General features: G+C 37.0%; 2 protein-coding genes across 2 annotated transcripts; one reads left to right on the top strand and one right to left on the bottom strand.

The window, feature by feature from the left end:
• Positions 1–532: 532 nt before the first annotated feature.
• Positions 533–6,945, bottom strand: cenatac (centrosomal AT-AC splicing factor). Its single transcript, XM_028034882.1, has 11 exons — positions 6,692–6,945; positions 5,525–5,691; positions 5,117–5,215; positions 4,972–5,038; positions 4,665–4,727; positions 3,713–3,780; positions 3,498–3,609; positions 3,361–3,391; positions 2,579–2,680; positions 2,292–2,424; positions 533–1,194 (listed from the first exon to the last, which is right to left on the bottom strand). Exons 1-11 carry the CDS (start codon positions 6,809–6,811, stop codon positions 1,080–1,082), a joined length of 1,077 nt encoding a protein of 358 aa, XP_027890683.1. The 5' UTR covers positions 6,812–6,945; the 3' UTR covers positions 533–1,079.
• A 758-nt stretch (positions 6,946–7,703) lies between these two features.
• Positions 7,704–17,636, top strand: LOC114154922 (endoplasmic reticulum aminopeptidase 1-like). Its single transcript, XM_028034417.1, has 19 exons — positions 7,704–8,025; positions 8,325–8,839; positions 8,965–9,103; positions 9,691–9,825; positions 9,920–10,040; positions 10,240–10,394; positions 10,481–10,594; positions 10,698–10,829; positions 11,570–11,701; positions 11,948–12,031; positions 12,406–12,563; positions 12,715–12,794; positions 12,880–13,063; positions 13,280–13,436; positions 15,090–15,274; positions 15,361–15,522; positions 15,608–15,748; positions 16,026–16,107; positions 16,255–17,636. Exons 1-19 carry the CDS (start codon positions 8,023–8,025, stop codon positions 16,423–16,425), a joined length of 2,850 nt encoding a protein of 949 aa, XP_027890218.1. The 5' UTR covers positions 7,704–8,022; the 3' UTR covers positions 16,426–17,636.
• Positions 17,637–21,680: the final 4,044 nt, after the last annotated feature.

The following is a 21,680-nucleotide window of genomic DNA, read 5'->3' as shown; positions in this document are numbered from 1 at the left end:
CATTGGACATTGTGGTTGTGGACAAAGTAGAAAAGAGGGCAGTCGTGAGAGACGTAGCACTACAAAGCAGCAGCAACGTAACAAAGGAATATGAGAAGGTCAAGAGAAGCTCAAAGAGAAGTTATGAAAAGACAAAGTCTGAAAACATAAATAACTTCTGAGATCTCTGACCAGAAGAGCGCAGTTCAAGAAACAAAATACTGAACAGAGCCCTCCTGCTCCAAATTACCGTACCCAGTAGAATACTCTAACTTGAAGTGGAACCACATTTGAAATGTCACTGTGAAAAAATTACTTTTATTTCTAAACAGAAAATCAGACTATATATATAAACCCTATGCTTACAAATATCCTAAGAAACCCCAATATGATTTCTTTTCATTTGTCTTTTTTACATTTCGAAATGTGTTTTTACTTTACTGAAAATGTGACACAAAAACAACTTCCTTCTTGACAGGTTATGGTGACTTTAAAAGGCTGCTTGCTGTATTTTTTTAGCATAGGGAAGTGGAACACCACACACTGCATATTCAAAAGCAGTCATTCATCTACAAGTGACCCATTTGCCTTTGCTCCACTTTTCTCGTAATTCTTTCCATAACATGATCTGAAAACGGGGGTGAAAGCTCATCATTTATAGGGTTACAGCCTGGCCAAATAGAAAACATATGCTAAAAAAGGTAAAGCTCCATTCATAATAAAAACAGGACTGATATCTTGTTAACTTTTTAACATGCAGTCTCATTTGGATTGTTCATGCCCCCTGCTGTTCACTGGAATAAAAATACCTTAAAACAATGTTTTCTGTCAACTGTAGGGCAAAGCATGAGGCACAACTTCTGTTAACATAAAATGAATTTTCAAATGCAATTTCAATACTAACAAAATTAACCTTCCTCAGGCTTTTCATTATGTAAATTGTAACTATACAGCACAAGAGGGCACATGTCCTCATTAATGGTGGAGTGTTTTATTGGTTTCTACACTGCAAGAAAGCTTCACAAAAATTCTGCATAAAAACCAATTTAACACATAAAAACATAATTCCAAACCTTAGTACTAATGCATGGAATCAAGTTTTAAATATCAGAACTGGGCGGCTGTTTGGCTGGTTTTGTTTTTGATCCGCTGGTGGCATGTTCCCGCTTCCTCTTCTGTTTATTCTTCTGCCCCTCCTCTTGTCTGAATTGGTGTCTGTTGGGGACAAAAAATAATAAATTCCTAACAGTGTAGACTTTAAGATGTTAAGGTGAGACTGGATTAGACAATGTAAACTTGAACTCTTCCTTAGACTGTAAGAATCAGGTTTTCAGCATCTTGTCAGCTGATTTACGTAAGACCAGCAGATTCTGAGTAAAACATTAAGCTGTTGAAGAAAAACTTAATGCAGTGTTCCTCATTATCTATTTAAAAACATGTTGCATATGTATCCATCTCACAGAGCTTAGAAGCAGCTTGTATTAAATCACACTAACATCAAACCTCATGGGTGGAATGTAAATTAGAAATATGACGTCTTCAACGCTTGAGCATGAAAACTAACAATTGAATCATTAGAACTACAGCTTCATGTAAAATGACAATTGATTATTATATACCAAAGGAACAGGAATTAAAGAAAATAAATAATTATTTGTTTTAATCACAATTGTAGCACTAAGCAATGCTGTAACACACTCACCATATAAGCATATTGCAAAACACAACAGTCTGTGCTTATTTATGAACGGCCATATGACCACTGATGACAGCAAAGGATTCACCAGCTACACAGTATCCACTTGTAAAAACATGGCTGACTCCATGTACCACAGATGTGACGCAGTTATCAGAAACCATGGTTATGCAACTAAATATTAGTTTATGATTCTAAAGCAAGATGAATCTTCCAGCATTTCTTAGTTTATTTTTGAGTTTGTAAAGAAAGATGTCAAAACTGCTATTTTTTAACATGACTTTCTGTAAAATATTGTAATATTCAATTACTTTTTCCACTTTTTTGATTTGAAATAGAATGTGCAGTATCCCAAATGCATTTGTGTTCATTAAAACACAATTTATTTGAAGAATTTTGAGGTTTACTCACCTTTTTAAACACACTGCTATTATTATGAATATAACTGTATTGCTTTCAATTGTCCGTTGTGACAATTGTCTGGACCTCCAAATTGAAGGAACTAAATGTTCTTACTTATAACTAATACAGCTTTGCCAAATGGTTTCTTATTTTCCCTAAAAATATCTCCAATGTTCTTCAGAAGTGGCAATTCTTTTCCCATTGTGGCTCTTACCTGGACTGCCAGCGCCGGCCACTGTTCCACACTCTACCAAAAGAGGGAAGCCAGTTGGCGTCTGTATGAGAGCTGTGATCAAAGTTGGCTCCCACTCTATTCGGAGGAAGTTTCCTTAGTTTTTCTTGCTCCTCTGGAAAAAAGACAGATAATGAACCTTTTGTTACACAGTACTTTGATGTGTCTGGAGTATGCAGTTAAACTGTTTAGAGAACAAAAGTTACTCATAAATCTGAATGAATAACTAGTTGGTCTTTGTACAGCAAACAATGCATGTGCTAAGATACTTTGCTTGAGGAACTCCTGGAGTGACGGGCCGATCTCAGCCTGTGCCGCTGCTCCGGACGGCCCCTCTAGTGGATCTTCTTGGAGCCAAGGTGGAACGGCTCCTGCAACACACACAATGCAATGCTGAGCTGTTGAGCTACACTCAAACCTATTAGAGAAACAACACACCATGTGTGAAGAGCAAAACATTAAATTAAAAATAGATAAGTCAGAACATACAGTCAAGACAAAAATAAAGTTTTTCTCACTGTCAAAAAATGAAAATCAATGATTCAAAAGCTTGTGCACCCGCCCAATTTAAAGCTGCCATTTTTGTATCAGCCTCTGTGCAGGAATGTTGAGTCATTTTCTTTACAACATTGCTTCAGATTAATGAGGTTTACAGGAATTTGTAGATACACAGCTCTGTTGCAGAATTTCGTTCATGTTGAGACATTTCAACACCAAATATTTTCTGTCATGTTGCTGTAGTTCTCCTGCTTTGTTTGGGGAAATTTTTCTGTTGATATCCCAATTTCAGCCAAGCTACAGCCGTCATACACCAGGATAGAATTTTGAGGAAAAATGGAAAAAAAAATAGATTAAATTGTGGTCAAACATAAGGTCAATATGTCCATCCTTCCAAAATTGTGCTTGACTACATTGTGTGGAAACGGATCTCAGAAGTGAAAATTAGAAATATGTGTTACAGCATTGCTTAGTGCTACAATTGTGATTAAAACAAATAATTAAACAAATAATCTCACTGTGAAAGTAAGCAAAAGAATTAACAAGAAGTTACCCGTATGCACATTTCCACTGCTTGATGAATCCTGCAAAAGAGAAAAAAAGATTAACTATTGCATTGCACCAAATTAGTGAAAAAAATAATACAAACATATAAGCATTCAAAGATTCATAAAAAAGCTGCGAGTTTACCTGATAACCAATAAAAGTCAGGTTTCGTCCTGCAAGTGTCCAGGGCGCCTCAATAATCGGGTCAAACCTGCTCCCAACCTGCTGCTCCGACACTTGAGACTGAAACTGAGAACTGGTTCCCAGACAAGACGATGAGTACCAAACAGAAACATCACTCACAGTGAAATCAATGACAACATAAAATGCTTTATTGTTTTATGTCAACACAGCGTTACCTGACAGAAACCTCCACCAATGGATCGGTGCTGCTGGGTCCATTGGATAACTCCCGCTCTTCATTGGGCTGATATTGATTCAGGAAAAGCCAACATGGGTTCACAGAGGATATCTTACATCTAATAATGCTTAACTTCAGTTTTCTCTTATCATTAAACAATTTTGGGCCATATATATTTGAATAAACCATCGACTAATACCTTCTTTATGTCTACAGTGTATAGTTAACTGACAAAGGGTGAAAAAATCTAAATCAAAAATAAAATACAACCCAAACATAAAATATGAAACAAGGTGAAAAGTTTGAATTAGAAAAAAAGAGGAAAAAATAATTAAAACATGGCTTTTTGCATGTGTGGTGATAGGAAAAGTGGTAGAAGGTACGGTGAAGAAAGTTTAGTAGTTATTGAAAATATTTGTGCAAAGATTGATGAGAAATGATGAGTGATATTTTTGAAGCTGCTTTAAATATTTAAACAAACTTTACAATTATTTCATGTATTTGTTCAGATGGATTAAAGTATATAGTTTAGTTATTAAATAAAAGACTAGACCCATTTATTTAAATTTCTTTACTACATTTTGCCTTGAAACTGTTAAAATTCATAACCGATTTTGCTTTTTAATCTTTTTTTTCTGTCCTGCAAGTTCCACTCAACATTTCTTTCCATATCATGTCAATCAGTTGGTAAATTACTCTGCAATATCATTACATGTCTCGACTTGAATTTCCAAATAGCTTTTAGTTTATTACAACTTGCATAAGTTAAAATCCTAGCTAGTTAAATCTGTGCAACCCAATCTCATAAATAATCTCTCGGCGAATGTTGTTTACCTCTTGTGATGACTAAACATTCAGCTGGAAAATAAAGGGATTTTCCTTTTTACATAGAAAAATACCAGCCAAGGCCACAGTGATGGATACTGCCACTGCATCTTTGGAAAACAAACCTCTAAAAGACACTGGAAGACCTCCTGGCGGTGCTTTTCCTGGGCCCGGATAACATCAGCTTGCTGCACTCATGGAAAGATAAGCAGAAAAACAGTACTGTTCGTTAGCATTCACTGCACACTGTCACGCCTCATTGCCTATCAACATAGTGCAGACTGAAATAACTTTAGCGCATAAGTTAATTCAAGAAAGATCAATTTAAAAAGAAAGTGTGCAAATGAAATTATGTAAGAACACAGCTGATGTTTCTTGGTTTAATCTCAAGAAAGATAACAAAAGTACAACTCAAAATGTTTTTTTCATTACCTGCTTAATATACTCGTCTTCCTTTTCCACAAAGGACTCCAAAACTTTTGCCACTTCAGCCTTAAACCTAGAAAGAACCAAACAATGTAATTGATTTTACCTGATTTTAAATCCATATTTCTTTCATACAAACTTGTTGTCTTACCTTTCAGTTTCTTCCTCTGCGATTAAGACTCTATCTCTAAGCTTGGGGTCAGCCTTGTTGTCCCACCAAAACTTATAAGTACTGTTTCTGTGTTCTCGTCTGGAATGAAAAGTATTTGAGATTTTTAATACCCAGTGTTTCGACTTAACGATTTGTCATCCCCAGATCTAGTTACAGTTTAAAATTACATATATCCTGATTTCTACATTTGAAAGAAGTTCGTTAAGTCCTCTACATGTATTTTAAATGTTCATTTTCTCCAATATAAACTTCAAAATGCTAAACATTTTTAAATATTTGGGCAGACTAAAAATCTATTTGCTCCTTTACAAAAGACAAAATCTGTAGAAAAGACAGAGGAAAAGAACAAATGAACTTAAATACAAAAGTTAACCATAAAAGACGTACGTGGCCATGTGCTCCAATAAGCCTCCATACATCACTGTCATGTTGTCATCTGTGACGTCCCGTTCAACTTCAAGACCACAGCAGTAGCACCAGAACTTCTGCTTGTGCTGAGTGCAATCAAACTTTTCCACTTGGGGTCTTTTAAGGGTTCGTCGAGCTTCTTTGACCTGACAGCCATCATGGGACAGTCATGGAACAGAAGGAAATTAAGATTACTGTTAAAAAACAACAAGCTAATCCATTTATTGAAAAATGAAGAATTTTAAAAGTGTTTAATTGGTACAGAGCACTGATTAAAGCCATAATGCCTTTTTCACTGACGACTTAAATCAAAACACAAAACGGTAAATAGGTATTCAAAGTTACCTTTGTAATGGTTGAATTATGAAAAAGAAAAAATCATATTTTGATGACTTTGAAAGTTTTATTTTTTAAAACTCAACATATTCGATTTGATTGGAAATGTAATGCAGCAAAAATAGTGTCAACACATTATTATTTTCACATTATTATGAAAATATAATGATTTTTAAGTTGTAAACTTAAGTCCAAAATAATATTAGGAATTTAGGCCAATTGGGAACTTAAAATCTAGATACAGTCCATTATATAGCAACTAATTCTCTCATTATGAAGAGTATCTGTTACCTATTGACAACACAAATAAATCACATGCCATTATTACACTGTTAATATCTGAATAAATGCTACTGGTATGGAAAAACATGATACTTTTCAAATAAAGAGTGAAACTCATAGTTTAAACACAGAGTATTATATATCGAGCACTTATTTGTTCACAGATCTGGGGTTCTGCAATAGCTGTAAACTATAATCATCCAAATTAATATGGATTATTGAAATGACCCCAGTCTTAAAGATAGGAGTGAATGTAGCTCCATTACAATTATATAGTTTATTGTGTTGAATGTCATGTCACATTTGGGGACGACTGTTAAATAATAGCTTAAACTTGTCGCAGAAGTAGGTGAGAAAAGGCGAAAATATAATAAACAATAACACGGTTAGCAGCTAACATCATTAGCAACTGGTCTGGCATGTCAGAGCATTATTATTGTAGTATTCGGTAATGCAAAAGGATAGAAAAACACACGACACATTGTAAACAACATTTTTGCACAAACTGTGCTAATTTAAGCTCCTCACCTTTTCAGTAAATTTAAGTAGAACGACTCTGAGTCTGCTTTGGTGATTTTTTCCAAAGATGTGTTTCTTCTTCCCGCAGAATGTTGTCTGATTACATATGGCGCAATAATATGCACCCATTTAGTCCCTGTGTAATAATCCCAGCAATTATTGAAAGTTAAAGTCAAAAACCTCCTAAATGTATTATTTATTTCATATTGATCCTCGGAATATCCGGCGGTTGACTTCTTCTTCGTTCGTTGTTGACGGTTGGCAAATCACCTCACATGTAAATTTACTGCCACCTGCTGGACTTAAGAAAATCACATTTCATTGGTGACCCAGGACAGGTTGCAATGAAGTATTTTCTAAACAATAGTCTAAAGTTTTATTTTAAAAGGGTATTTTTAGAGTATTTAGGGATTTTATTTATTTTTTCATGCATTCCTCATAGTGTGTTACTAATATTCTAGTAACACGCTGTAAACATAATACTTCATTTATATCCACTCGCAAAAGTTGATTTTTGTTTTTATTTAGTTTATAATGTATTAATTATTCTGAGATGATAAAATATTATTTCATGATATTTCTTTTATTATTTTATTATCAACTCTATGGTCTGCAAGCTTTAGAACATTGTACAGCCTGCCATGTCTCCTAAAATGTCTCCTGTAGGAATAAGTAATGGACTTGTTTTCTCCTACTAGAAAAATACTCAGTTTGGTGCATTGTCTTATTTAAGAGACTGACTAATTTGGAGTCCTTCTAAATTATATAATGAATTAATACAAGTTTCCTCATTCCACTGAATATCAAGTGTATTTAGTCATATTTAGGTTTGCTTATTTAAATGGTTATAAGTTATAAGATACTTTTTAGTTTTCACTTATCTGTAGATTTTTTCTGGCAAGAGGAATTTGCGTCTCTTGACTCCTTTTAAAATTAAGCAATGTCTCCCTCTGCTGGTCTGAATTAGTTTAGTCGTAAATACGTTGGACTTCCTGGTCCTTTCCCAGAGTGTCCCGGTGAAAATTATGCTCGTGTTTCCGTTGGTATCTTTAGGGACTTTAATGCAATGATTCAGTAAGTTTTAGCCCACATTTATTTACTGTGAAGGTTTTAATGGGATAAAACTAGGCGGGTTGTTGTCATGCCCCGCAGTTTCTGGGCTGTGTTGGTTTGAATTACAGAGGTGGGAAAGCATTGCATTTTAAAAACCGAGGATGCTTCTCAGTTTGTGACACGGAACTAACTGCTGGCAGCTCTCCGCCGTTTCCTGCTCTGCATACAATTCCTCCTCCAGCTTTTGTTTCACTTTCACTCTTGACAAACTGCGAGGAGAAGGCGAAATGGTAAGGTGGAAGAATGTTACATTTTTAAATTTAATAATGATCAATATTGGAGCTGTAAGATCATACAGGTTCTTCCTTTATGTGAAATATATATTCTTCTAGTTGTTTGGCGTCTACAAATGAATGAAGGTTTTGGTAAAATCGAAACTGTTGTGCTCATGTCTTCCCTGCTATTGTCCGTGAATGTGCTTGTGTTGCAGTTATTTGATTAAACTGCTCAACTGTGATAATTTACTTTGCGAAATCATTATGAATTTAAACTAAATTCTGCATGTTTGCTCTTTTTAATAATATTCTAGGTGAAAGGATTTCCTGTTGTCCTTGCCACCATGTTTCCCCTCCTGCTGGTGCTCTTTGTTTCTATTCATCCCTCATCTGGAGCTCAAATCCCAAATCAAGATCAAGCCAAAGAGCTTCCTGTAGCCACCAACGGTGAACCCTTCCCTTGGGACCGCATGAGGCTTCCCGTAACCATCAGCCCCTTGCACTATGACTTAACCATACACCCAAACCTCACCTCCCTGGACTTCACCGGGGTGGTTCGCATCAGTCTGGATGTGAAAGAAGACACCAGCATTGTTATCCTCCATGCCAAGCAAATGCACATATCCAATGTGGTTCTCTTGGCACCTGAGGGTGTCCGGCCTCTACGGGTGCTGGAGTACCCTCGATTCCATCAGCTTGCTTTGCTGTCTGAATCAGTTCTGACCAAGGGCAGAAAGTATGAGGTCCAGCTGGAGTTTGCTGCAAACTTATCTGACAGCTTCCATGGTTTCTACAAAGGCAGCTACCGTACGAGCAGCGGGGAGGTCCGGTAAGGTCACAAAATATGATCTTCAACCATTACTGACACTTCCAGTTGGCTCTTGCCAATCTTTGAATAAAACTCTGAAATTGAAAATAAAAAGGTTGTGTATATTTTACCCGTGTATCTCTCAGGGCCATAGCATCTACGCAGTTTGAGGCGACCTTCGCTCGTGGAGCCTTCCCCTGTTTTGATGAGCCTGCCTTCAAAGCCAACTTCACCATACGGATCATCCGTGAGCCACGCCACATTGCCATTTCCAACATGCCCAAGGTGAGTATGAACATATCAGAGAAGGAGGGACAAGAAAATTATTGTTTAAAAAAAAAAAACATCTTTAAGAAGTCTAATTTTCTGTTTTCCATAAGCAACATGGGCAAGAAACAAAATGAAAGACAAGACCAAAATATATTTATTTATTAATTTTGACTACATGCACAATGCAACATGTAGTGGTAAACTATCACTGCACTTCACACTGAACACACCTTCCCCACTGTGACATGTGACAAAATCATACTGTAGGCATGCTTCAGCAGGAACAGTGACGTTTTTCAGTTACCTAGAAAATTGATGGAGTTAAGTAACCGTCTACCCTGAGTTTTGACATTAGAGATGGAGGTCCAGCTATCAGTAGGACGACAAATCATAACATACAGCCAGAGATATAATTGAGTTGTTTAGATGTGTATAAGTATTGACTCAAGGCAGCCAAATACTAATGCATGTCACACTTTCCTGATTTTTGCTTATTAAAAATGTATTACTAAGTTAGAAAGGCTACAAAGAAAATGCATGACATTTTGTGTCTGTAACATGACCAACTGTAAAATAAAAGCAGAGATTTTTTCTATTCGCAGGTTAAAACAGTGGAGTTGCCAGGCGGTTTGCTTGAGGATCACTTCGACACAACCGTAAAGATGAGCACTTACCTGGTGGCTTACATCGTCTCTGACTTCCTGTCTGTGAGCAAAACAACTAAGCATGGAGTTAAGGTGAGACTTCATTCATGGTGCTGGCCAAGTTGTTTCATATTTTATTGCACTCAAACAGTTTTGTAATAATTTATTTTACTTTGATTGCCTTTAGATCTCTGTCTATGCTGTACCAGAGAAGATCGATCAGACGGCCTTTGCTTTGGATGCTGCAGTGAAGTTGTTAGACTTCTATGATGATTACTTTGATATCCCATATCCACTTCCCAAACAGGGTTAGTGAAAACACATTGTACATTGTTATTTGGTCTCTGGTGCATGCCAGCTGATTCTAGGATGAATCCATCTTTAGAATATATCAATGCTGCCAGGAATCATTATAAATGTTAAAACTAATTTAGATAGAATTAAGCATCAATTTGTCAGCAGGGGAATGTTCCACATTTGATTCCTGCTTTATGTGGTTCCCTGCAGACCTGGCTGCTATCCCGGACTTCCAGTCTGGCGCAATGGAGAACTGGGGTCTGACCACCTACAGAGAGACTGGCCTTCTCTTTGATCCTGACAGGTCCTCTGCCTCTGACAAACTGGGCATCACCAAAGTCATTGCCCATGAGCTCGCTCATCAGGTATGTGTTAACTTTGAGTCTTTATTGCTCCTCAAGAGGTTACGGGTGAATTAAATCAGTTTTGACCCTTTCACTGATTTATCCAGTGGTTTGGAAACCTGGTGACAATGGAGTGGTGGAATGACTTGTGGCTAAATGAAGGTTTTGCTAAGTTCATGGAGTTCATTTCCCTCGACATTACCTACCCAGAGCTTCATGTGGTGAGATCCCAACTTAGAAAACTTATTGTATCTTTTACCTTCTTCTGTTTCTGATCTTCAAGTTTAATTCAAACTAAATTTCTCCATGCTATCTTTATCTTAGGATGACTTCTTCTTGGGCAAGTGTTTTGAGGCAATGGAGGTAGACTCTCTGAGCTCGTCTCATCCAGTTTCCACACCAGTGGAAAACCCCACACAGATCCAGGAGATGTTTGATGATGTGTCTTATGACAAGGTCAGTGGTGTATTCTGAAAGATTTAAGCATTAGATATTGTGGGTTGTGATTATGCAAGGTGCTAGAACGTTATTAATGAAGATCTGGACAGATCAGCTGATTTTTTTAAAAATTGTTTTAAGTCTGCTGACTTAACTGACTAAAATTTTACCTGATAAGTGAATACTTTAATGAGGTAAGAGGACTCTTTTAAATGGAAGCTGTATTTTCAACAATGTGTCAAGACATGTCTGAGGAAAATAAAGGCTGCAAGAAAAAAAAAACTTTCAGAATAAGCAGGTTGAAAGTAGTATTGCAGAGTTACTTTGTTTTGTCTTTTTGAGATTTCCACCCTTGTCTGTTATGTTTGTCTTGGAAAAGGCTGATGGTATTATGGGAATCTCAGAGTCCAGGAAAGGATCCACATTTACTAGAATCTACTCACTGTTTTTGTAATGCTAGCTAACCATGTTAAACCCAAATATAAGACGCTACAGCCAGTTTAAATTTCAGCTTTGTAAAAATTTGTCTTTGTTTTTAAAAGTATCAATGACATTATGTTGTCTTCTAAATACTAAAAAGCAATCCAAATATGTGCTTTATGGTCAAATCATTGCAAAAACCAGAGATCAGAAATATGTCACATAACTTCAGTTGATACATCTCTAATTTAAGGACACGTGAAATAACTTAACTTGACATTATCCTCATTGAATGGCTTATTTTCTTGCTAACTGTGTTTGTGCTTGTATGTTTTCAGGGGGCATGTATCCTGAACATGCTGCGGGACTTCCTGAGCCCTGAAGTTTTTGAGATCGGTATCATCCGATACCTGAAGCGCTACAGCTACCAGAACACTGTGAACAGCCACCTGTGGGAGAGCCTGACTGATGTGAGTTAAAATCGGATCCTTACTGCGTTTGTCGTCTTTAATTAATCTCTAAGTAAACTTTGTTACTATATAAATACCACATTAAAATTTGGCGTCAACCGGTGGATGAGTTGAACACTTTAGCATTAGTTGTCGTTCTTCATGCAGTCTGAGAAATGTCTTTTTAATTTCTTTTTTTATTCTTGCTGTTATTTTGATGTTGTCTTTTCTGATATGTGTTTTTATTCTCTGTTAAATGTCCACCAGATCTGCAGCTCAGATGCTCTGGATGAAGGTCGACTGAAACACACAGAATTCTGCTCTAAACGCAAACTCCAGCCTGGATCCTCTGTGAGTTTTGCTGCTTGGTTCTACAGAGCAACAGAATAAATCCACCATTCCTGGTTTTCCTGCTAAAGATGTTCAGAATGCCTCAAATTGGTTAATATTTAATTGCAGATGTTTATTCTCATTCTGAAAATTTCAAAAACATTTACTCTGTTGGGTAACCGTGTTGAGAAAACACCCAGTTTTTCATAATAACATTCATATTAGATAGATATACTTGGTTCTCTCATCAAGCCTTATTTCTCATAATTCCAGTTATTATAAATATTTTAAGTACTGATTTGAATTTAGATATAAGAAGTATGTTGTGAGTTATATTAAAGAATTGAAGTAATTCATCAGGCATCTAAATGTGATATGTGGTCGTCCATGTTTAGAAGTGGTACTCTGATGATGAGCTTGATGTCAAGACTATCATGGACACCTGGACACTGCAGGAGGGCTTCCCACTGGTCACAGTAGAGGTCAAAGGTCGGGAGGTCAGACTCAGTCAGGAGCGCTTCCTGAGGACAGATGATCCCTCGCTCACTGAAGGGTAATAGACATGAAACACATAAATATACATTATTAGAGTTTGCTGACATTCCTTCTTTAAATGATGGTTTAACACTATTATATTGTATTAAATCCTCAGAGTTCTGGTTCTTTATTTAATGGTTCTTGTTTTCATTTGCGTTATGTGTCAGATTCCTGTGGCAGATTCCACTAACGTACATGACCAGTGCTTCCAACACAGTTCATCGTTTCCTTCTCAAGACAAAGACTGGTGAGGTTTAAATTTATACTCATCATCCATGTGCAAAAACTTCACATCAGTTAAACTGTGGTTGTGCTCCTTGCCATGTACATAGATGTGCTCTACCTGCCGGAGGAAGTGGACTGGGTGAAGTTTAATGTCAACATGAGTGGCTATTACATGGTCCACTATGCTGGTGAAGGTTGGAACTCCATCATCAAACTGCTGCAGTACAACCACACGGCTCTCTCTGGGAACGACCGGGCCAGCCTCATCCAGAACGTCTTCCAGCTGGTCAGGTCTGTCTCACTCTGGAACAATTTAGTGTGGTGTTGGAATATTTGGGTTTAGTAATGCAAAGCAAAAATTGGTTATATTTTAATAATGCATACACTTAAGATAAATAACATTTATCTGAAACATAATCTTATTGGTGAAATAGAACAAAACTATTGTAGACTTGTATATCAGTTCAGTGGGAATGTATAAACCTCGTTCTCCTGTGCGTGTTTCAGTGTCGGGAAGGTGAGGCTGGATACGGCCCTGGATCTGTCTCTGTATCTTTCCAAAGAGACTCAGATCATGGCTGTGACCCAGGGCTTCGGAGAGCTTGTGCCTCTTTACAAACTGATGGAGAAGAGAGACATGACAGTTCTGGAAAATCAGATGAAAGTAAGATGACTTTTATAATATGCCTGGAACCAAACATATTTTTGTGTCAGCTTGAATAAAAAACAAGTACATAAAATGTTGAGTTACAGTTAAAGGACCCCTTTGCACCAGACTAAGACCACACCACGACACTAAAAATCAGCTAGTCCTCTCAAAAACCATCTGGTCTTCTAAGGTGTACCAAGAATGCAGTGCACACCCTAAGGTTGAATGAGTTCCTCAGTGTAAAGGAGTCTGATAGCAGCAGCAGTGGTTTCTTATCCATGACGTGTGGCCCACTGCAAATGCACTGATTGATCACCAGAGAACTTAAAGGAGCGGCCACGCTGGCCTCCTGCCATGTCTCTGACACCACTGACCTCACTCCAAGTAACCTAATTTTTTGTAACCTTTGGCATTCGGATGCCTTGAGTGCGGGGGTTCACCAATCTATCTACAACAAAACGACCCAGTAGCTGAAGAAACAACTCAGAATTAAACAATAGGGACCTTATACATAGAGATTGGTATATGCATCACACCCTGTTAAGTAAAATTCCAAGCAAGGGAAATGTACACACAACTCCAAACTGTGCATACATTCCTGTCACTGGGAGACAGAGGGATTTTGAGTGTTTCTGGCTGCTTATAAAATGTGAAATGTATTCATCATTATGTCAAAAAGAAGCTCTGGCATCATATTCACAATAAATAAAGAGAAGAAAAAAATGCAAGGAAAATCACATAGGGTTTGTAAAATAATTAAACTATTGCTGTAGACAAGCTAGTTAAAAATAAACATATTATGAATATAGTACAAAAAAATTAGACTTCAAAAAACATGCAGATTTTGGATTCATAAGCACAGTTCTTCCTGAATGCACCTGTAAAGATGAGAACACTGAGTGCTGTGGCCATAGTAAAGTTATTGCACAGTATAGCATTCTCAGCTGTGCGAAGCATTAAAAAAGCACAATGAGAAAATGCTTTCAACTGCATCTGATAGAGTGGTGAGTATACTGATGGTGTGTTCCCCTAAAGCACAGGTGTCAACTCCAGTCCTGGAGGGCCACTGTCCTGAAACTTTTAGATCAGGGATCTCAAACTCCAGTCCTCGAGGGCCGCTGGCCTGCAACTTTTAGATGTGCCTCTGCTGCACCACACCTGAATAGAATAATTAGGTCATTAGCAAGGCTCTGGAGAACTAATCTACACAAGAAGGAGGTAATTAAGCCATTTCATTCCAGTGTTTTGCACCTGTGGTACATCTAAAAACTGCAGGACAGTGACCCTTGAGGACTTGAGTTTGACACCCCTGCCCTAAAGCAAGTCTGAAACTGATGGTTGAGGTGCAAAAACCACAAATTTATATTGGGAATTTATGCAGATTTGAGGAAAACATCCCAGAGCAGTTGAGGTACTTGTATTGATATCTTAACCAACACAGGCAATTATCGATGTGCTTGGCCATCCATCGTTTGGATGGGCTAGAAAGGAGTAGAAAAAAGCAGCAGAAAATCCAGTTGGCTGAGTAGCAAATCTGTCACACAAATATTAGGTTTTCCATATTTACAGTGATCCTGGAGATTATCGGTCAGTCTTAATCCGATGTGAGCATAGCCTAGCAGACTGTATGGCACATTGGCATTTCACACTCCGTTTGTTGTGCCTCAGGGTTACATTGTGGATCTTTTCCGGGATCTGATTGATCGTCAAGAATGGAGTGACTCCGGTTCGGTGTCTGAGCGAGTGCTGAGGAGTTACCTGCTGCTGTTCGCTTGCGTCAGGAATCATCCTCCATGTGTAGCCAAAGCCACCAAGCTCTTTAACCAGTGGAAGGATTCAGATGGCACCATGAGGTCAGGCATTTTTAAGCATTTGAAGATAAAGACTGTACACTACCAAACAATGTTTTAAATAGTAAAATCCATCCCTCTTCTCGCAGCCTCCCTGTTGACATCACTATGGCTGTGTTTGTGATTGGAGCACGAGCACCAGAGGGGTGGGACTTCCTCTTTGAGAAATACCGCACTTCTCTGCAGATGTCTGTCAAGAGCCGCATAAAGTCTGCGATGACCGTCACCTATCTGAAGGACAAGCTCAAGTGGTGAGCAGCAGTTAATATTTGTTAAAGCAAAAGAAGAATTTATTCTACTCTTCTTCAAAATCTTTTCCTTGTTTTCCATCTCAAGGATGATGGAGCAGAGTTTGATAGGAGAGGTGATGAAGACCCAGGACCTCCCAGATGTGGTCGTCTCTGTTGGAAGGAATCCTCATGGTTACAAACTGGCCTGGGACTTTCTCCGCGCCAACTGGCACACAATGATCAAGAAGTCAGAGCACTTTACTCTTCACTACTCGTAATTTAAAATAAATTAAAAAAACAGAAATAAGTAGTTGCCTCGATCATGAGACTGAATTTGTGACTGAATTTTTTTGAATTTGTTTCATTCTTGTTGTATATTGTGCCTTTTATCTAAACAGTCATGTTGGTATTAAAAAAAAATTGGAATTTTACTGCATTTTTATTAACATTTTTTACACCTGGTTAATTTAAACAGAGCTTCTAAATGTTGATAATGACTGAATATAATTGCCTTTTTGAAACAGGTTTGACCTTGGCTCTAATTCTGTATCATACATGGTGCTTGGTGTGACCAACCAATACTCTACCAGGGAGATGCTCCAGGAGGTAAATATTTATTTCAGTTGATTTTTAAGAAACATATTTATTTACTTTTTTATGTCAAGGTTTTTTACTTTTTTTTTTAACTAATGAGAGGAAAGTTTGTATTTTTAGAAATGTCCTGTAAGTCTTTCACCTGTTCCTTTCCCTTAGATATGGAGCTTCTTTGACTCGCTGACAGAGGAAACTGGGTCAAAAATGAGGTGCATCCAGCAGACCTACGAGACCATTGAGGATAACATCCGCTGGACAGACGCCAACTTTCCTCTGCTAGAGGCCTGGCTGAACAAGCACCAACACAGACCACCTCATGAAGACTTATAGAGCTAGGGGAGCAGTTTTTGTTTATTTGTTTGTTTTACTCCACTGTTCAAGCAGATTGTGGTTTCTCTTTCCAGAGGTGAAACCAGATAAAAAGAATTTATTAAATATTTTAGGGAGCTCAGTTGGTTCTTCAAACCTCCACCATCAGGTCCTGACTGGAGCTCTTCCTTTATCTGGATTTGTAAAAAGTAGCCCAGATTAAGGAGTAGACAAAAGGCGCTTTTCCACTGGAAAGTTGTGCACAAACCGGTTAGTGCACAACCGGTTGTAATTGGAGCACGACATGTTTTCATGTCGTTACTGACATGAAATCAATTTCATGTCTGTAAACATTTTGCACTAAAACGCTGACAAAATTCTTTATTTTTGAAAATGTGATTAGTTTAATCAAATATACTAAGATAGTTTTCCTTCTTTCTCAAATCATACAATAACTTTGTTTTAAGCTTCTCTACAGCACATCTAAAAATGCACAAGTTGTATATTAATTCCAGACCCACCAAATATAAAGTCATTTACTTTGAGGAAGAAAAATGTTTCTTAAAACATTCACCATACTTAAGAAAAAACAGTTTATAACTTAACAATTAAAGGTACTGTAAAAACTGTGCCTGAATATTTCTTCTCTGCGTTGCCTGAATTGATTTTGAGTGTGTGTTTTGGTGTGTAAGTGTGAGCTTATGTCAGGTCGTTGGTGGGATTTGTTTTTAACTGCTGTAAAGTTGTGCTTTTGTAAAATAAATTTGGATTGAAGATGCATTACTGAAGATGCAACTCTGACAACATGTTGCAAATAATGTGTTCTAAGAAATGCACTGTTCAACAAATCCTTTATTGTAAGGTATTTTACTACCAGATAGTTTTTCACTAGCAGCCCAACACAAAAGAGAAGTGAAAAGGATGAAGATTGTATATGATTATTTAGGAGAGACTAAAATGATGGTTTTTTTAAATTGTGTATCGGTAAACAGAATGGGGAAAATAAATGACAGTTGATGAGTTTGTTTTTTTGTTTTTTTTTTAAAAGTGGGAATAGGTGAAGATCCTCTTGGCAGTAGTTGTCAAATGTGTTGTAGACATGCTCTCATTTACGGGAAAGATTGTGAAGTTCACGTCACTTTGGCTTCATAATGTTATTTTGTTTTGTCAGGTGGCGAAAATGTTTATTGAAAGAAATTTGGAAAAAATAAAGTGTTTCATCTTTGGTTGTCCTTTGCCCTGTCCTCCTCTATTCATTTCAATTTAGTTTACATATATTCATTATAATTTAAGTCTGGACTTTGACTATGCCAATCAAACACAAATATGGTTTGATGTAAACTGTTGTATTGCCATATTGTATACTTGAACTTCCTGATGAAAGATGAGCCTCTATCTGAGCATCAAGTCCCTTTTTGCCTCTGTTTCTCCATGAATGTAGCATCATCCATCTTCCTATTGTCCTTCACTGCTAAAGGAAATTCTTTTGAACTTCTTTCAACAATTTCTTCAAGCCAGGTTTATGAAAAAAGAATGATTTTCTTCCTATATGTTCTTCCATGTGAACTGTGGGTCTCTCACCCCAGAGCAACCAGGAGCCTTAAATCTGTGGCACGTCCTTGACAAGCCAGCCTCTCAACACTTGGCCTGTCTACTTTGGTTGATAGTCATATCTTAGTAGGTTTGCAGCTGTGGCACAATCTTTAAATTTTCAGATAGTAAGGTATATTGTTTTACAACCTAATATCTTAAATTTCTCTATAAAAAAATTGAGAGTTATGCATCTTTTTCCTTCCACTACTCAGGCATGTCCTCAATTAGTTTTCCACATAAAACCACAGTAAAAAGTACCGTATATTGAATGTAAGTCACTGTAACTATGGAGATGGCTCAGCCTTTTCTGAACTATTTTATCTAATTGAAAGCCATGAACCATGATTAACCTGCAGTCAAAGAGCAAAGAGCTCTTTTATTATTAGTAATTACTTAAACTTTGTATGTTCTCTTCCAGACAGCTACATGGATGCAACCTTTGTATCCTTGCACTTCTCTAAGCGGCAAGCAGGAGTTTTTCCCTCACTGTGAGACAGTTTACTGGTCTGTGAGGTCAAAATTTATTCATTACAGCTTTCTTGTTTTATGCCAGTCACTTGTGCACATTTGCGCTCTTCACTGCTGTTTTGATTTGCTTTTCTTTCGGACTGCTGCTCTGATCATAATGATTTAATGTCCTCTGCAGCTCAGAGAAGAACAAACAGACACGGGGGAAAAGATAACGTCATTCCTATCACTGCTGGGTGTGCTTGGCTCATGCAAAACAATGTACTTCTATGTAAAAAAAAAAAAAAAAAAGAAAGAATGAATTTTCATTTGCATTCTTAACAAAGATGCCCTCTCAAGGATGTTTTTGTCTTTTGCAACCTTTTAGCAGTGGTGTAACATAGTGCTCTGAGAAATTATTTGCCCCATACGTTCCAGATAATCAAAGTAATTGTAATGTCAGACAAATATAACCTGATGAAATGAAACTTTTTTTTTCATATTGCTTTGTTGCTGCAGGACCTGAACGACTGCATGACTTGCCCTCTGATGGAACCATGAATTATTCTCACTTGCAAAAAGTTCTGAAAACCATAAGGTCCAGCTCTGGTTGGCTCAGAGATGCATAAATATTTTGGGAATTATTGGTCAAGGTCCACACTTAAATATGTGGTATGACCTTAAATAGGTTATTTATATTTTAAAAATATTCCGTTGTGGTTATATGAAAACAAGTGTGCAAAAGTGAGAGGGGCAAAATTTCACCACAGCAATGTAAAACTCTCATTGTCTGCTACTGCAAAGACTTAGTGGCAGTGCCACTTTAGGTAGGAGGATAATTACTTCAGATGAATCTGGATTTGGATTCTTACTTTGCAATAATAAATAGATAATGTATTTATTTTTGTTTTTTTATTATTAAACTTTAATTTACTCAGGTTACTGTCATTTAAAGAAAGTCTAAATTTCAGACTCTCTTTATAGCTTTGTACATCAGGCTTATTTTAACTGAGTTTAGCATCCGTGTGATTTCCATAAATAACTCAAACTTTGTCCGTTTTCAAAAGGTAGTTGTTTGCTGTGAGAGATACAGAATGAAACAACTTTGTCTTTGCAGGTCAAATAATGACCTTTTGTGAACACAGAGGGAACATGAAATGTTGGCACTGAGGACTCAAACTGCGTGGCGGGAAGCTAACTGTTATCCTGAACTCTTTCTAAACTACTTTAGCTATCAGTTTGTCTGGAAAAGCACGGCTGCTCCTTCAAATCTCATAACAGTGCCATAAATTTTCACGAGGAACCATTTGTTACAGAGTAATAAAACACAACGTCAATCTCACACAGATCACACAAAATGTGTGCATGTTTTACATAATAACCTATATTTAGGCCTTTGGTGAGGCTTTTGGTGGTCGACCAGCTAAGGAGAGTGATTTCTGAATGCATTTTAGTGGCAGATAAACATTGTGGGCTTTGCCCTTGCTCTCATGCATGAGCACACACAGAACATACACACACACACCCGCACGCACGCACTCTAACCCCTGGTCAGCACACCCACAATAAAAACTGCACTCCGCTCCAGTGAATTTGTTCTTTCAGCTCCACACCTGGGAAAGACACATCACGTAAAGGTAAGATCCTGAACCTCACCTTTTTTTGCCACTTTTTTTAGACTCGAAACGTCTTTCAAAACAAGAATTTGATCGCATTTAATCTGAATTGTTGTCAAATGGACCGTATCGTAGAAGTCTGTTTGTTTAGTGAGTATTTAATGACTTTGCTGCGGTTTCTATGTGCTCAATGATCCGGTGCTGTTAGTTTTGACCTCTCCTTTCCTTTATGTGATTTTCTTTTCTGTTTTGTACATCCACTTTTCTCAGCTTGTTAAAATTGAGTTTTTCTCAAAATGTAATAACTTGTTGAAACCAGTGATATTGGTGTCGGCCACAAACTAAGAAGTTTCTTTGTGTTTTTTTTTCTCTGCCACTTTTTTGAAGTTGTCAAAAAAACTTAAGTTTAGTCAAAATCTGTCATAATCACAAAGCTAACCTACAGAGCTGATAAAATCTAATTTGAAAACAAGGCATTTTTATTGACTAGAAAATACCTTTATGTTATACATTTTAATGACAACTAAAATCAGGATTTATTGCTTAGCGAAGATAGCAGTACCTCATAAAGGTCTTCATTAGCTTTTTCTCAGCTGTCACATCTCACTTCCTACAAATGAATGAGATTTTATGTCACAGGCTTACTCAAGGTGGTGCATAGTGAAGTGGAACGAAAATAATAATAATAATAATAATAATAATAATAATAATAATAATAATAATAATAATAATAATAAATAGTAATTGGTGAATAGCCTTTTTAGTTCCCTGTGATATTTTTAATATTTTGGGATGTAGTTCTACAAACTAATGATGATAATGTTTTTTTCTCCTATTGTTCTGTTAAAAAAAACTCTGAGACAGAACAACCATATTTATACTGAGATTAAACCACTCACTCGATTCACTGATTGTGTGAGGGGAATGAGTACAAATAACTATATGCAATAATTTAAAAAACAAGCAAAAAAAACAATGTAGACTTTTCAACTTTGCCTCAAAAGTTGGTTGAAATTATTTCAGTCTTCAAAGATTGTTTATTTTGTATCAGAGTATCATCCAAGCAGAGGTTCTGCCAAATGTAAATTGTTGTACGATAGTTTTGATTCAGTTTCCTTGACACTGCCTGAACTCCTTTCAAGTTATTATGTCAGTTTTCTCAGTGCAGACATGAAACATGTGGGAATACAGTGATGATAAACTTTTATCATCACTGTATTTTTACGTAATACCAACCAGTTCCGCCACTTTAAATAACTGTTAACAGTTTGCGGTCACCACAGGGCAGGTTGTTTCTGGGAAGAAATTAGTCTCCGTACGACAGCCATATCTTTTTGTTCAGTATTGATGGGCAATAAAACCCTCTTGCATCTGGGACAAAACATTTATGGGTTCGTGAGTACAAAGTGTGTTTTTATTGATCTTGGCGGAAGATGAAAATCTTCTAGAAATCTGTAGCTGGTTGTCATTGTTATGAAATCACTTTATCATGTCATTTGCAATAAAATTTCTTAAATCATGTTTGCTCTTTAGGTTCATTCTGTTGTTCGTGGCTCCATTTCCATTCTGATCCATCCTGTGAGATCCTCCCACCCACAGAATGATAAACTCCTTTCCTTA

The sequence above is a fragment of the Xiphophorus couchianus genome, chromosome 12 (assembly GCF_001444195.1).
Source record: "Xiphophorus couchianus chromosome 12, X_couchianus-1.0, whole genome shotgun sequence".
NCBI classification, from domain to species: domain Eukaryota; kingdom Metazoa; phylum Chordata; class Actinopteri; order Cyprinodontiformes; family Poeciliidae; genus Xiphophorus; species Xiphophorus couchianus.
This window is presented reverse-complemented; position numbering and strand designations above follow the sequence as displayed.